At 50.7% G+C, this 15,910-nt stretch overlaps 2 protein-coding genes across 6 annotated transcripts in view; one reads left to right on the forward strand and one right to left on the reverse strand.

Moving 5' to 3' along the window:
- LOC122392355 (TBC1 domain family member 4-like) overlaps positions 1–15,910 on the reverse strand; it is a 103,902-nt gene that overhangs the window by 34,928 nt on the left and 53,064 nt on the right. For both annotated transcript variants that reach the window (XM_043387141.1, XM_043387140.1), the window contains one exon: positions 13,692–13,813. In XM_043387141.1, the coding sequence (XP_043243076.1) occupies positions 13,692–13,813 (122 nt within the window). The remainder of the gene's footprint in view (positions 1–13,691; positions 13,814–15,910) is intronic.
- LOC122392365 (adhesive plaque matrix protein-like) lies at positions 5,793–15,789 on the forward strand. 4 transcript variants are annotated; one of them, XM_043387159.1, is made up of 3 exons: positions 6,037–6,102; positions 7,455–7,561; positions 15,245–15,789. In XM_043387159.1, exons 1-3 carry the CDS (start codon positions 6,097–6,099, stop codon positions 15,615–15,617), a joined length of 486 nt encoding a protein of 161 aa, XP_043243094.1. In that variant the 5' UTR covers positions 6,037–6,096; the 3' UTR covers positions 15,618–15,789. The 4 variants fall into 4 exon arrangements, 3 of the variants coding, with proteins under 3 accessions (XP_043243093.1, XP_043243094.1, XP_043243095.1); XM_043387158.1 differs by lacking the exon at positions 15,245–15,789 and having other exon boundaries at positions 5,793–6,102; positions 7,455–8,064; XM_043387160.1 differs by lacking the exons at positions 6,037–6,102; positions 7,455–7,561 and adding an exon at positions 14,378–14,423 and having other exon boundaries at positions 15,180–15,789.

Raw genomic sequence — 15,910 nt, forward strand, 5'->3', positions numbered from 1 at the left:
AAATGATTATTTAATAAGTTTGTCAACGTAATTACGTAAATGAGATACATAATAATATAATATATTTACACAGTCAAGTTAATTTTTTAATTAAAATTTTAATTTTAGGTTCTTGTAGATATCAAACCGCCAGGAACGTTAGTACACTTCGTGTTATCCTGCCAATCTCCAATATGCCCCAACTTAAATGTTTCCGTAATGCACCGGTACGCATAGCCGGAGAGGAGCCGGATCCGCCGGAGCCGTCATATTTTGCCCTGAGTGGGAGCCGGAGCCGGAGCCGTATTGCCATTTTACTCGGAGCCGGAGCCGGAGCTGGAGCGGACTCAAATGTTCAAGGCTCTGCATCCCTGCTGCTTAGTCAATAATTCGTATAGTTAATTTGGTAAAGGGACATACTGAACAATCTCGGTTTTTTCTCGGATTAAAAAACCTGGTAAAAGGCCATACTGAACAATCTCGGTTTCGAGATGTCCGCCCATCTGAGACCCGACGCACACAGCATACAGAACCGGTTCTGAGTGAGGATCGACCGACAGATGGCAGTCGTGTCTGAACGGTAGATGGCAGGGAATTCGTAGTTAGTAGGTGTAGTAACTTGGCAGTGAACTAAACGGCAGTGATTTAACGACCATGAATTCAGTTGACCTTGGCCGAGATGTTGTCGGAGCTTCAGTTTTGTAAAATACACTTGTTGGATCGGGCTGGCACTGTGAGGACTTTGGTGAGGACTTGACGAGCGGACTGCTGATTCGGGAGATTCGGAAGACGACACTACAATTGGCGACGAGGTAGTCGGACCAGACGTGAGGTATGGAGGGAATTCGTCCGCCCGCGGCATTCTTACCTCTTCCAGGCCCGCCGGTGGTGCCGTGGAATAACTGGTTTCCGGACTTCGAAGTTTATGCCATGGCCATAGGTTGGTCAGCATGGAGTCAGGAGAGGCAGCAGGCCTTGCTCCTGCACTGCCTTGGGCAGGAAGGGCGGAGACTGTTTAGGGCTGAGTGCCCAGGAGGTATTGTGAAAACAGAGCCCTCTGACACCACTTTGGTTGAGGATACAGTAGCTGTCTTATGTCGTCTGTTTGTCAGTAAGACTGATATCATCTCAGAGAGGATAAAATTCAGGAAGTGCAGACAGCAGGCTTCTTCTGTTCGTACCTACCTAGCCAATCTGAGGGAAGGTAGTCAGAAGTGTGCATTTGGTAACTTAGAAGATGAAATGATAAGAGATCAGTTTTTGGAAGGATGTTCCTCTCAAAGGCTTAAGGAAAGACTGTGTCAGGAAGAAAACCTAACCCTGCAGCGTCTTGAAGTCATCGCTCTCGCTGCTGATCAGGCTGCTGACCGTCAACAAACTCTAGCTGGCAGGTCTCCGGAGCTGGGGGCAGAGGTCCTCAAGGAGGTGGCAGCGACTGAGAGGAGAGGCGGCTTCTCCACCCGGCGAGACTCAGAAGGCAAGAAACGACAGCAAGGTGAGATGACCTGTTTTGCATGTGGCCGTAAAGGACATAAAGCCAAGAGTAAGGAGTGTCCAGCCAGGGTCAGGAAGTGTAACAAGTGTCATGAGAAAGGGCATTATGCAGTCATGTGCAAGCGTCAGGAGTCTTCGCATGCCTGTGTGGTAGAAGTGTCGACTGTGCACCATGTGCCCTCTCAAGTGCCTCGTCCCATGATGTCTGTTGGCATTGATGGAATTCAGGTCCAGATGTTGGTGGATACAGGATCGGGAGTGAGTCTGATACCCAGCAGCTTGTATCAGGAGCAGTTTGCGCACGTCCCTCTACAGATGTCTTCCATCAGGCTTCAGGGATATGGAGGACACCTTCTGCCTGTTCGTGGTATGATGACGGCCACAGTGTCCTCTGACAGGGGATGTTCGACTGAGGGTACCTTGTTCGTGGTGGAGTCCCACAGTGTACCCCTGCTTGGCCGTGACCTACAGCAGCTGCTTAGTGTTACAGTCAAAGATGGCAATGTCGTCTGTGCGGTAGAGGGGGAGGATGCAGAGGTTCTGCCCGCCATACACGGCTTTGTCCACAGAGTCAAGGTGAAGGAGGGGGCCACTCCGGTCCGTCAGAAGCTGCGACCCCTGCCGCTGTCGGTCAGGGGTGAAGTGAAGGAGCACCTGGAGAAGCTGGAGAAGCAGGACGTCATAGAGAGGGTGGACTCCTCTCCATGGGTGTCACCTGTGGTGGTCACCCGGCGACGGACTGGTGGTATCCGTCTCTGCTTGGACTTGAAGGAGGTGAACAAGAGCATCATCTCAAGTAAGCACCCCTTGCCTGACATGCAAGAGATGTTAGATAAGCTCAGAGGAGCCAGAGTATTTTCTTCACTAGACATGAAGTCAGCATTCAATCAGTTGATGCTTCACAAAGAGTCCCGTGACTTGACCGCTTTCATGACGCACGAGGGTCTGTGGCGCTACAAACGGTGCTGTTTTGGACTGTCGTCCATTCCAGCGGCATTCCAGAAGGTCATGGAAGCCGTCCTGACGGGTCTGCCAGGGGTGATGGTGTACATGGATGACATCATTGTGTTTGGCAGGGATGCACCAGAGCATGATGTCCGGCTGCAGCAGGTCCTCGCGCGACTGAACGCTCATCGTATCACCCTGAACGAGAAGAAGTGCTTGTTTGGTGTCCCCACACTTGACTTCCTCGGGTTGACAGTGAGCGCAGCTGGCATCTCGGTCAGTGTTGAGAGGACGAGAGGGATGACGGAGTTGACGTCACCGCGGACCAAGGCTGACCTCCAGTCAGCTCTGGGCCTTTTTGGCTTCTATGCCAGGTTCGTGCAGGGCTACTCGTCGCTGGTGGAGCCTCTGCGCGCGGAACTTCGTTCGAGTGCAAGTCACGAGTTCGAGTGGTCTGAGGAACTGGAGCTGGTCTTCAGGAGGGTGATCGCTCTGATCACGTCCAGTTCTGCGCTTGCCATGTTTGACCCCACCTTACCGACAGTGGTGACCACGGACGCGTCTGATGTTGGTCTCGGTGGGGTGCTGAGCCAGATCCACCCGGAAGGAGAGCGGGTCGTGGCGTTCGCATCCGCTACCCTCTCCTCAGCACAGCGGAAGTATTGTGCGACTGAGAAGGAGGCACTGGCTGCTCTATGGGCTATTGAACACTGGCATCGGTACCTGTTTGGCATTCACTTTACCCTCAGGACGGACCATCAGGCGCTGCTGCGACTTCTCACGTCCAGAGGAGTCGGACGGGCAGGAATGAGGATCAGTCGCTGGGCCAGTCGCCTCCTCGTCTACGACTTCGAGATCCGTCACGTGCCAGGCAAGTGTAACGTGGCTGACGGTCTCTCGCGTCTGCCGGCAGTGGGCGCGGAAGCGGCCCCAGACGACGAGGAGCAGCTGGTGGCGGAGATAGCTGAACGGGTGGAGCGTCTCTCGGCAGTGAGCAGAGGCGAGCTCCGCGAGTCAGTTCAGACCGACCCTGTTCTCAGGAAGCTGAAGAGTCAGCTGGACGAAGGGTGGCCGGCAAGGATTGCCAGCTGTCCTGACGACCTGAGACCGTTCTTCCGCTGCAGGCTGGAGCTGTCAACGGCTGACGGTCTCATCTTCAAGGGCGACCGGATCGTGGTTCCGGAGGAGCTGAGAAGGCGTCTTCTGGATCTTGCTCATGAGGGGCATCAAGGCACGGTAAGAACTAAGCAGCGCTTGAGGGAGCTGTTTTGGTGGCCCGGGATGGACGCCAACGTTGAGTGTCTGGTGCGTCAATGTGCTGCTTGCGCTACCGCTGACAAGACTGTCAAGGTGAATGTGCCCCCACTGAACCCGGTGCCCCTGCCCCAGACGCCCTGGAGTAAAGTGGGCATAGACTTCATTGGACCGATGGAGGGAGGTGGGGTGCAGAGACGTTTTGCTATTGTCATGGTCGATTACTACTCAAAGTGGCCAGAGGTAGCATTTTGTGCGCACCCCAACTCGGAGTCAGTGATAGAGTTCATGGAGGCTGTTGCGAGTCGAGAAGGATACCCAGAAGAGCTAGTTTGTGACAACGGTACTGCATTCACCTCTGCTGTCTTCACAGGCTACCTGAAAGAAGTGGGTGTGAGACAAATCAGAGTGACTCCCTATCATCCAAGGGGGGCGGGAGCAGTTGAGCGGTTCAATAAGAACGTCAAAAATGTCCTGCAGACTGCGACGGCCGATGGTATGGATTGGAAGCGGGCCATCCGTGAGTTCCTATTGTCATATAGGTCCACACCCCATTCCACTACGGGCAGGTCACCGGCGGAGCTGCTGCGAGGGAGGCAACTGCGCACCAAGCTGCACGCGGCGGCTGAGCGTCGTCCGGTGGACGACTCGACGACGAGGGCGCGGGTGGCGACGCAGCAGGAAAAGCAGAAAAAGTACTTCGACCTGAGGTATTGTGCCCGGCCGAGGGACTATGAAGTGGGAGAATGGGTGAGGTTTAGGCTGGTGCCCCGCCCCAGGAAAGGTCGGCAGGCCTTCTCGTCTCCGAGAATGGTGATGGAAAGGAGGGGACGTGTCTCATACAAACTCAGCTGTGGGACATTGGTGCACGCTGAACGACTAACCCGCTCCACAGATCCTTCGAGCGGATCGCCGCCAGCGAGACGGAGTGAAGTCGGCGGTTGTCCGTCTCCGGCAGGCGGCGGCGGAGGACCGCCGTCTCCGGCGCGCGGCGACGGAGGACCGGCGCGCGGCGGTGGCGGAGGGCGGCCGTCCCCGACGAGCGCCGGCGAGGGAGAGCCCCCAACGAGCGACGGCGGTGGACCGCTGTCCAGGGGCCGCGCATCGTCTCCGGCACGCGGCGACGGAGGACCGCCGCCGTCTCCGGCGGGACCGCCGCCGTCCCCGGCGCGCGGTGAGGGGTCGTCGTCCCCGATACGTGGCGACGGTGCGCGCGGTGAGGGGTCGTCGTCCCCGATACGTGGCGACAGTGCGCGCGGTGAGGGGTCGTCGTCCCCGATACGTGGCAACGGTGCGCGCGGTGAGGGGTCGTCGTCCCCGATACGTGGCGACGGTGGGGGACCGTCGTCCCTGGCGCATGACGGTGGGGAACGGCGAACGCGGTGTGGGAGACGCATCAAGACACCAGCGCGTTTCCGTTAATGGAGGGGGGAAAATGTAGTAACTTGGCAGTGAACTAAACGGCAGTGATTTAACGACCATGAATTCAGTTGACCTTGGCCGAGATGTTGTCGGAGCTTCAGTTTTGTAAAATACACTTGTTGGATCGGGCTGGCACTGTGAGGACTTTGGTGAGGACTTGACGAGCGGACTGCTGATTCGGGAGATTCGGAAGACGACACTACAGTAGGCGGGGCTTCGCGAGCAGCTTGACGATAGCCGCCATCCGGGCTGATATTTCACTTAGCATTACGAGTGAACGGGAAGTGCCCTAAATATTGATCGGACATTGAAAAACCTTAGTAATAAAAATTAGGCCGGGGTCTGAAACGTCCATTGCCGAAGTTTCGTTCTTGAGAGGCAACGTATTCAAAAGTTATTGCGAAAAAGTCGCGTCCCACGCAGTTTGACGTCCACAGTAGTAGTACGCAACGTCAGTAACAGTTCGTTGTAAACTGTAAAATAATGCATGGAAAATCGAAATCGAAGATTTTTTTATCTTGGAGAAGCTTTCAGGACCTATGCACCCCTCCTCCCCTGCAACTCTCTTGCAGCGTCAACGACCGCCTTTCTTGAGACACCAGTGTTGGCATTATGATATCTTCCAGAAAATACAAAACAGGACGGAGTACTAAAGGCAAGAGCAGTTTCTGCGCGTGGGTATGGCAAAAAAGATTTTTATGGCTATGGGTGTGTCTGAACTGCAGCAAACAGAGCATTCATGCAAAAGATAAACAGAGAAGGAAGTTCAGCTTTCGACTTCTGTGAACCAACAAAATAGCCGTTGAACACCAAAGTGATTGTTCGTCGTCCAGTCTACAACTCAGAGCGTCTCGTGGCTGGAGCCGGCCGCTCCCCGCGTGGCGCCGCCGCCACCGGCAGGGTCACCATCACTGGCGGTCACCGCAGCTGGACCGTGTATAAAACACGGCTCCACACCGCACCCACCATCAGACGATCACACACCGCCTCACTACCAACAACATGAAGGTGAGGGGACGGGAAACCCATTTGAATGTAAGAGTAAACTAGGTCCTTTCCTTAGCCCGCGCCCCAGTGGCGGTCTCAGCCAACTTCGCCCTAGTGGGGGGGGGGGGGGCATATGTTACCACCCACCTCTAACTCAAAAACTAAGAGGGCTAGAGAGACGCGGTAAAAAGCAGTCGATAGCTCTCAATGCGTACGTTTGAAAGTACTTCAGTCATTTTTCATCTCAGAGCAATATCAGGGTCACCAGAGGTCATCAAAGTTCAAAATTTGCCAATTGTCATATTTTTCAGAAAACATGCCGTTATCTCAGGAACTATGGTAGCTAGAAAAACGCATGGAAAAGCAATCGATAGCTTTTGAACTCTTCTTTTGATAAGGTCATTATCAAAATTGACCTCAGGTCAACGGTTTAGCCTCCAGAGGGCAAAAACTCCAAAAATAGCTGTTTTACGAAAGGTGTTTTTCGACAATAACTTTCGACTACAAAAAGCTACGACATTCTATTGCCAGAATCGTGTTCCTCTCGCCGAGACGCATCGAATGAACTATAATTTGACCTTGAAAGGTCAACTTGAAAATTTGACCTCAGGTCAAGGTCATGACCTGACCGGAAAAGGTCGTGTTGCATATCAGTCGATGCGTCTCAACAAGACAAACACAATAAGAACATCCCCAGCGTTCTATCTCTTTCCAATTGCGAGTTATTAGCAAAAATCTGTTTGTAGTCTCAAATGACCTCGGATGACCTTTCTAGAGGCTATCAGCAAAAATGACACCTTGGTCATCACGGGTGGTCCAAATCATTGTGATTCTGAAATATTTGGACTGTTCCTATGCGTACACACGGATCTAGAGGCATTTTCATTTTTCTCCATTGACTTGTAATGGAGAAAGGTCACGCCACTGATCTGACCTTAGGTCACGGATATAAAAAAAAATCCGAGATATACAAATTGTAGGCGACCATAACAGCATGCAATCCACCAAGTTTAAAACGTTTCTGACAAACACTGCCTAGACTGGACATGATTGCAAACTTTTTTAGGCTTGGTCAGTTAACTTGACCTGGTGACCTGACCTGACATGACCTGGGGTCAAAAATTTCACACATTTTCCAAAATTGATGTACCAAAAGCTACCCCAAGCGGCGCGGCGGCGCCGCGGTTTTTTATTCACACGCAAAAACGCGACGGGGTGATAACATATGCCCCCCCCCCCCCACTGCTGGGGCGAAGGTTAACGTTCTAAGGGTTCGAAGAGCTTTAAAAACTCGTGTGTTCGGCAACAAGTATATGAAGACGCTTTACTACAAAAGAACCAGAGAACTTAAATTGATGATGTTCTTGTTTCAGTTCTTCGTGGTTGCCGCCCTGCTGGCCGTTGCCGCCGCCGACAGCGCGCCCTACACCACTCCGGCGCCCACCTACGCCCCGACCTACAAGCCCACCTACGCGCCCAGGCCCGCCTACCACCCCCAGCCGGCCTACAAGCCCGCTCCCTACAAGCAGGAGAGCTACGACCAGCCGCCCAAGTACGACTTCAGCTACGACGTCCACGGATACGGAGACTACGAGCCCGTCTTCAACGCCCAGGAGGCGCGTGACGGCTACGCCACCCAGGGATCTTACTCGGTTGTGCTGCCCGACGGCCGTACCCAGACGGTCACCTACCGTGTGGATGACGCCTACTCAGGCAACATTGCTGAGGTCACCTACGAGGGTGAGGCTCGCTACGACGAGTACAAGCCCAGCTACAAGCCCGCCCCCGCCTACAAGCCCGCCCCGGCTTACAAGCCCGCCCCCGCCTACAAGCCCGCCCCTACCTACAAGCCCACCCCAGCCTACAACTAGAGTCAACAACGCACTTTCCTTCAAGTTCTCAAAGGGAAAAGTGCAGGTGCCTTTCATACATGCTTGAGTGTATTTATTGCGCAATGAGTGGAAGTCAATAAAAGCAAAATTATCAAATACGTTACGGTGAATGAAATCTGAATCGACGGTAAGGTTCAGATGAAAAACACAAAATGAATACATGCACGCACATAGGATAAACATCCAGACTTAGCCCGCGCCAGGGCGGTGGTCCGATCGTTACACATGGAGGCGGTGGCTGAGTGGGGGGAAGGGGGGGGGGCGTTTTAACGTGCTCCAGTAAAGCGGCTCCTGGGTAACGTAAGTATCAGGCATCAGTCGCTGTGTAACAGGTTAAATATCAGGTCACTAAATTTTCCCAGTTATTACAGTCCTGGTGTTCATCGTCCGTTCATTGGTAGAGAGAACATTGCGGAAAACGGCAGTCGATAGCTGACACCTAATATTTCACGTCCTACCGTTCAGCTCCTTCGTGTTAGGCTGACGTCACTCTGGCGAACACGGGGTAAGTCACGACTTCCGTTGAACAAAGGTCACGCGTACAATCGTAAACGTCCAAGGCCGTAGGTGGTCTGCAATTGCCCTCGTAATGTGCGAATGGGAAAACGCTCGCCTATGTGCGTGTCAGACGGTCCTTATACCAACAACGACACGCATTTTACTCGAAATCACCGCCGAGTCTGTGTCAGGCAAAATATTTGCAGAGCGTTACTTTACTTTTAATGCCATGGCAACACATGTGTTCAATGTGGGTAGGTAAATGCATCAGCAAGTCAAAGCGCATTACAGCCATAAAATGCGACTAAGTTTGACTTGATACTCAGCCGAAAATCTGTCATAATCGACGTTCACTGTGTATCTGGCACTTGCGCATCTGAATCTGTATCAGAACCTATCAGGTATAATTGCGAGTGCATTTGAGCTGCACTTACTTTCATTGAGAATTGCATTGCTTTATAAGCGTCGTTAGTCACCTTATCAGACACCTCGGCTTTCATGTGATCTTAGCGGGCTTTGTCAGTCGGGTGCCCGGCTCAGCAGAGGTGATGGTAAAACTGAGAACCACCGTCATGCCTGCATATGCCACTGCAGATAACTATATGCTTCAGTTAAGCTTGATGATGGCAGATGAAAATAGGCGACGTCACGGTAGACCCTTGGTAATTCGCTTTCAAATCGCGTGAGGCACACGCTGAAAGTTAAATTGATCGTGCTTACACGTGTATTTTGAATCGTTTTGTTGGGTTGTGTTAGACTGTGTTAGCCTCATTTCAAAGTTATGCATAGCGGATCAATATCAGAGAAAATGTAAACATCCAGACACTTCAGAGGTTGGCACATTTTTTCCCAGGTTGCGTAAACGCTGTTAAAGGGAGATAATGACCTTTTTCCACAAAATCTGAGTTAGGACCATTTTCTGACAAAACACAACAAGTTATAATGTAAATTAAAACCATTTTGCTCAATTCGGTACCTTGCCGCAAATATCTCAACTTGAAGTCACGTTAGCGGGGAGCGCTGAAAATGACCGTTGAATAAGTACTTACATCACTTTTTGGTACTTGCATGTAATTTTGTAAAATGAGCGTATTCCTTACATTTGATCTTCATCACATCTAGTTAGTTAATGGTCGTCTATAGTGCCTTCAAAAGATATTCATGGTTTGGGGGTGGTTTATGTCTAAATTTACGCAACTATTTTTCCTGTTCATCATCTGACGCCATATGCTGCTATTTTAGTAGCAACGACTCAATTTTGAATCGGTCCCGCCGACTGCACAATAAAAGAAGATAGACACAACACTTTTGCGGCATCACTGAAAAACTTATGCAGTACTGTTATCAAAATTCTCATAACACCGTTCGACAAACCTGAAGTCTTTTTGAAATAAATATGCTTGTATTTTTCGCTTCAGGCTCTGACGCCAAAATAATGAATTTCGTAGTCGCAATCGCAAGATTTGGCTGCGTTTCTGGCGCATGCCGTTCATTTGTGGCGCAAAATAATACTTGGAAACAAAGAAGAGTAGGCACTATGTACCCCCGAATTAGAATCTAATTAATTCTAAACCGAATTAACTCTAATTCAAATTAGAATCCTTACAACCAAGCAACGACAAGGCGATAACATAAACAAAAACCCAAGCGTCGCTGTTTGAAACAAAAGCGCCATATACTGCGACTTTTTTATAGAGAAGGACAACGCATTTCGGTGGGTGTTACAAGTACTGCAAGTACTGCTTCTTTTTTGCAAAAATAAAAACCTTTTTCACATACGAAAATGTGCTAGGAAATTTTCATATTTTATAGAAACTACAGTAGAAATAGTATAGATGTCGAGTAATTTTTATTTAAGAAAAAAGAAAGCTCATTATCTCCCTTTAAGATATCCGGTCTTTATAGGGGAAAAAATAGAATAGTAATACAATAGTAGATTCGTGACCAACGTGTGGGTCGGAAATATGTAATATGTATGCGCCCATTGCTAACAAACCTTTAAAATAACTACTTCAAATCAAATGTACTCGTATACCTACACTTCTGTGAAAAAAGGTTTGGCTCACCCAAAAAGGGTTAAGCGAAATTACTTCTGAGTGTCAGCAATGAGCAGCGTTAGAGCCTAGAAATACGGTGTCTCTAGATGACGCCATAAAAATATTTTTATCATGGGACTCGCCCATAAATATATAGTTAGTAAACAACATTTGGTTTGGCCAATGTTCACATCAGGTTACAAAAATGAAACAAAAATGAAATTTATGAAATCGGGCTTGCTCGGATGCATGACACCGCTGCAACCATAAGCAATTTCAGAATCAAGCAAAGGTAGATTATGATACGCCATTAACGTACGCAGAATAGGCAACTGATGGAGCCTACATCCCAGAGCAAAGCCAATGTCAGAAAGCCGAAAGGTTTGTCTGAATAACTGGCCATATTGAGCAGTGCGCCTGAACATGTCTGAAAGTCTTGTTCTAGCTACTAACTACTTTGCAGAGGGAGCAAACTTGCAAATCGAATGGAAAACGTAGCTGCCGTCATAACTGACGTCGCACCAGGCCTCCCCTGAGGTGTACATCGATGTGCCGAGGTCGAGGGTCTGGTCAAAGTTGGGCTGGCCGGTGCGCCAGTTGGTGTACACCACGGTTGTGCCGTCCACCCAGTGAAATGCGAACGCCGTGTCGGTGCCCAGGTGCTTGAAGCCGACGTGGTAGTTGACAGGCAGCGCGCCGTTGCTCGACATCAGATTCCAAATGAACGTCTCCTCCTCGGCGGAGTGGACGGATGCCAGGTGGGCTCCGGACAGCTGCGCACCGCAGTGTGTCTCGCTGGCCGCCCAGGAGCGCGCCTCGGCCACGCGCAGGTAGCAGGCGTTGCCGAAGGTGACCCACCCGGCCGGACACTGGACCACGCACTGGCCGTTCTCGAGAGCCGTGCCCGCCGGACAGTCGGGCGCGCACACGCCGTTGGTGAGCGAGTGTCCGGCCGGACAGGCGAGCAGCCGGCACTGTCCGGTGCTGAAGGCGAGCGCCGCGCACGGCTGGGCGCCGCTCCAGCGCAGGCAGCGGACGCCGCACTGCACCGGACTGACGGCGGCGGTCAGCGCCAGCTCCGGGTGGTCGGCCGAGTCCCAGGGCACCACCTGCAGCAGCTGGCCGCTGCCGGAGCTGGGCACCGGCAGCGCGGACAGCAGGAACAGCAGCAGCGGCGCCGGCAGCCGCAGCGGCATGGCCATCGCCGACCACAGTCGCACCGAGCGCACAGCAGAACGAGGGCGAGAGAACAGCTGGGGGAGCGGGTCCAAAGATCACATCCACGGATTGAATGATGTGCAATTAGACGCAATATCAAAAACGTGATCAAGGAAAAGTTCAGTCCGTATCATAGCAGTCTTCCCACTAACTTCAATACGGCAACTGCCCAAATTCTTTATATCACTCGGATGGTTGATATTACTGTGGATATTACTGTGTTTTAGAATAATAACTTTTCAATGACTTGTTTCTTTTCCTAGAACATGACTACTGCTCCATTTGAAAAGGCGATTTAAATACATCAGTACGGAAGACTTGCAAAGCTCAGAATACGATTCCTCAGCCTCAAAATTTATGCAATGTCACAAGGTATGTTTACTGGTGTACATAGCTCATTTTTTACTATGATGATAGATAACAAGGCGCTCTTTTTAGAACATTCAACACTCTATTAGCATTTAGCCTAATGATGCTCTAGGGACAAAAAAAAAAGAACACGATGATACCATTTGCGATTCATCGTTTCTAATGCAAAATAAACCGACTTCCCAGCAAGGAACAAAATAAATGGGAATATTCATTAAAAACAAACTTTTACCTTATAAGGTCGTATCACACTAGAAGGACCCGCGGGAGCCGCTTACCGTCGTCGGGCCGCGCGGCCGGCCGTCGGTCCCCCTGATCGGAGTCTGGGGGTCGAGCGCGGGTCGAGTCGGCGCCGGACCAGGGTCACCGGGGCACCAGCGCGTGCGTTACACGGTGCGTTGCCAGGAGGAGCCTACCTCAGGGGAGCGGGGCGTTTGTCGGCGACAGGCACGACATCGTGACAGGAAGTGCCCACCGAAAGAGGGCCGCGTCGCCGTGGAAATACGGAAACATCGCTCGTTCAGTTCCTTATTGTTGCGAAGGCGAGGTGCCGTTAATTGGGATGGCACGACAGAGACGTAACACAGGCTTTACCTGCTTTCAGTGCTTCTTGTTCACTTTTTAAGAATAAATGTGTTTTTTATCAAGCAAGCATGTTATAACTTCAGGAACTCCCACCAGCACGCCAGTTTGTCAGGGTTTGCATCGATGAATGTTGAGGACCTACATAGCACAGATCAGTCACTGCGTCTGCAATGACCTCCGACAAACAAACCGACATGTGTCAGTCAGCACTGCAATATGTCCCTACACTGTAATGCCGCTGATCTGCACACACGTGCGTGAGAACATTGGGTCAGACTCCGCAGTGACCAGACCCTTGGAGGCAGTTACAGTGAAAATAAAGGCATCTTCGTGTAAAGTCTTGAGAGCAAACGCTAAAATAAAACTATGACGTGTTCAAAAATACGGCCGGTTCGTAAAAGCCGGCGGTGACCGCCAGCAACCGATCATTTTCGTGTCAGTCACACATCACAAGGCTAAAAATAAAACCATCGAAGAGGTTGCCTTCGTCCCGTGAGTTCCATTCCGTTTTATTTTGTTTCGTTTGTTTCTATCCGTTTCATTTCGTTTAATTCCGTTCCCTTCTGTTCTAATTCTGTTCCACCCTGCCTCGTTCCGTAAGGTTGTCAGATTCCGTTAGATCGGCTTCCTATGGACACGACAAACTGCATCAAATGCATCAGAGAACCTATGAATCAGAGTAAGCCGAAATGTATAATTCTACTCCTGAAAAGGGGACGAATTGTTAGTTAATTTCTACGTCCCATCAGAGCTCGTAAGATGCTCAGTAGTGTTGCTGCAGATGCCACGTCGTTTGAGCGCCTCTACAGACGCCAAACCACGGGGCGTCCCACAAGACGCCAGGGCACAGGGCGTCCCGCAAGACGCCAGAGCACAGTCCGCCTTGCCGGTCACCAGGGCACAGAGCGCCAGCCACGCCAGCCGAGTCGCCGGGGCAATGGGCGGCCCGACAGACACCGGCCCACTAAACACCCCACAGCCGTCGGGTCACGCTGTACCCCGGCGGACTGACCTGGTGTGCGGATCCTGTTGAAGATGGCCTGTCGCCAGGAGGCTGGGGAGGTCCGAGGAGTCCCCTCCAGTCCCGGGCCGAGCGGCTCGGGACCGCGGGGACTCTGACCCATCTTCTTGAAGCTGCCGGGGAAGAATGGAGTGAGCACTCCTAACTGGTAGCTAACTCATAGCTCATAACTCATAACTCACTGGTAGGTAACTCATAACTGGTGGCAACAATGATAGAAGGGCGAAGTTGGTGATTGAAAAGCGGATAACAGCTACGCAATGAAGAATACAAAATTTCAGAACCATGCCTTTGAGTATACATAGGTACCTATTGCTTTTAGTTCAAACAGGAGGATCACATGTTTGAGCGTTCTTCATAGCTCCGATTGGGGTGCAGTCGGAATTCTTACATACAGCTTGTGCCGATGTTCACGCGTTCTCTACACGTCACATCATACGTGTTCGACAAAACCGCATCAGGATGTGCAAATTGCATTACCATCTGTTCTTTTGCCAGCGAGGTAATATCCGAGGTAACACTACCTACCTTCAGTACTACAAATGTTACAATATCACTAACTACTTTCACACACAACTAGCCTTCGGCCGGCACGTCATCTGACCACGCCCGTCCATCGGCGAATGTCTAGGTCACGGCCCGGCTCCGAGCCGTATAAAGCCGCTCCGGTCCGCAGGTCGGCATCAGTTGATCACACAGCTCCACAGCACACTCAACATGAAGGTAGGTGTGAAGTAGTAAACACGTGCAGCAAACTGTTGTTTTTGCGCACGGTCTAAAGTCGCATTTAAGTCTTAAGCAAGGCCATATATAGTGTCTTAAGTAGCACTTAGATCGATTTAAGCTTGTCGGATCGCTGGAAGTGCGCAAATCGATACGGCGCGAGACAAGTGATAGGAATGAATAGAAAGTTAACAAGTAAAATCAAAAAGTACGATGAAATTTTCAGCCGGCCATTTAAAAGCACACGTGCGTTTTTCTTCAAAGCACTCAAGGCAAAAAAGACAGGCTCACAAATCCAACTGCAGTATATCTTATAAACGTGAGTGTTCATGGCATACATATTATTTATCCTTGCAATATTACTTCAACCTCGTTCTCAGATGAAAAAAACGCACAACCAATAGCTTTTGCTTCCGCGACAAACTTGTTTGAAAAAGCGAACTTTAAGCAAATTTTTTCGCTTGCAACTTGAAGTTTAAGTGGGAAAGGAATGCCAATTAAAAACTTTTTACAATAACCAGTTTAATCAGAAAACCGGAAAGTAGCCCGCTAGGGGATGGCTCATTTCTTCTATTTTCGTGTCCCAAAAGATCACTTGATCACGCGGATAACACACATACGCAGTTCGTAACACTTTTCATTTGGTATTGGGACGCAAAATACAGCATTAAATTAAAGTTCATTCCTAATTCAATAAATGCTCTTAAACAAAGTACTACTTTTTGCCCTGACTATCATCAATGCGTGATGTTTCAGTTCTTCCTGGTCGCCGCCCTGCTGGCCGTTGCCGCCGCCGACAGCGCGCCCTCCTACGCGCCCAGGCCCGCCTACCACCCCCAGCCGGCCTACAAGCCCGCTCCCTACAAGCAGGAGAGCTACGACCAGCCGCCCAAGTACGACTTCAGCTACGACGTCCACGGATACGGAGACTACGAGCCCGTCTTCAACGCCCAGGAGGCGCGTGACGGCTACGCCACCCAGGGATCTTACTCGGTTGTGCTGCCCGACGGCCGTACCCAGACGGTCACCTACCGTGTGGATGACGCCTACTCTGGCAACATTGCCGAGGTCACCTACGAGGGTGAGGCCCGCTACGACGAGTACAAGCCCAGCTACAAGCCCACCCCTACTTACAAGCCCGCCCCGACCTACAAGCCCGCCCCCACCTACAAGCCCACTCCCGCTTACAACTAAATAGACCACTGTGCCTTGTGATATGCGTCTACGATGTGAACTGAACCTGTTCATTATCTTGGCTTGTACTGTGTAAATATCTTCTGACTTACGATTGACACAATTACACATTGTGCTTCGTAAGACAGGTCATGTAAATATCATATTTATTGAAATAAAACAAATGCACGATGATGTATATTTAAATCGAAAGTAAAAATTACACAAAAGAAAGTATCGCCGAACAAAATGCAGCCGATAGCGTTCATTTTCCCCTGTATTATGTCGCAGCGATGTTGCTCAGGAACAGGATC

Source organism: Amphibalanus amphitrite, unplaced genomic scaffold (genome assembly GCF_019059575.1).
Source record: "Amphibalanus amphitrite isolate SeventyFive unplaced genomic scaffold, NRLGWU_Aamphi_draft 000483F_arrow, whole genome shotgun sequence".
In the NCBI taxonomy this organism is placed as follows: Eukaryota; Metazoa; Arthropoda; class Thecostraca; order Balanomorpha; family Balanidae; genus Amphibalanus; species Amphibalanus amphitrite.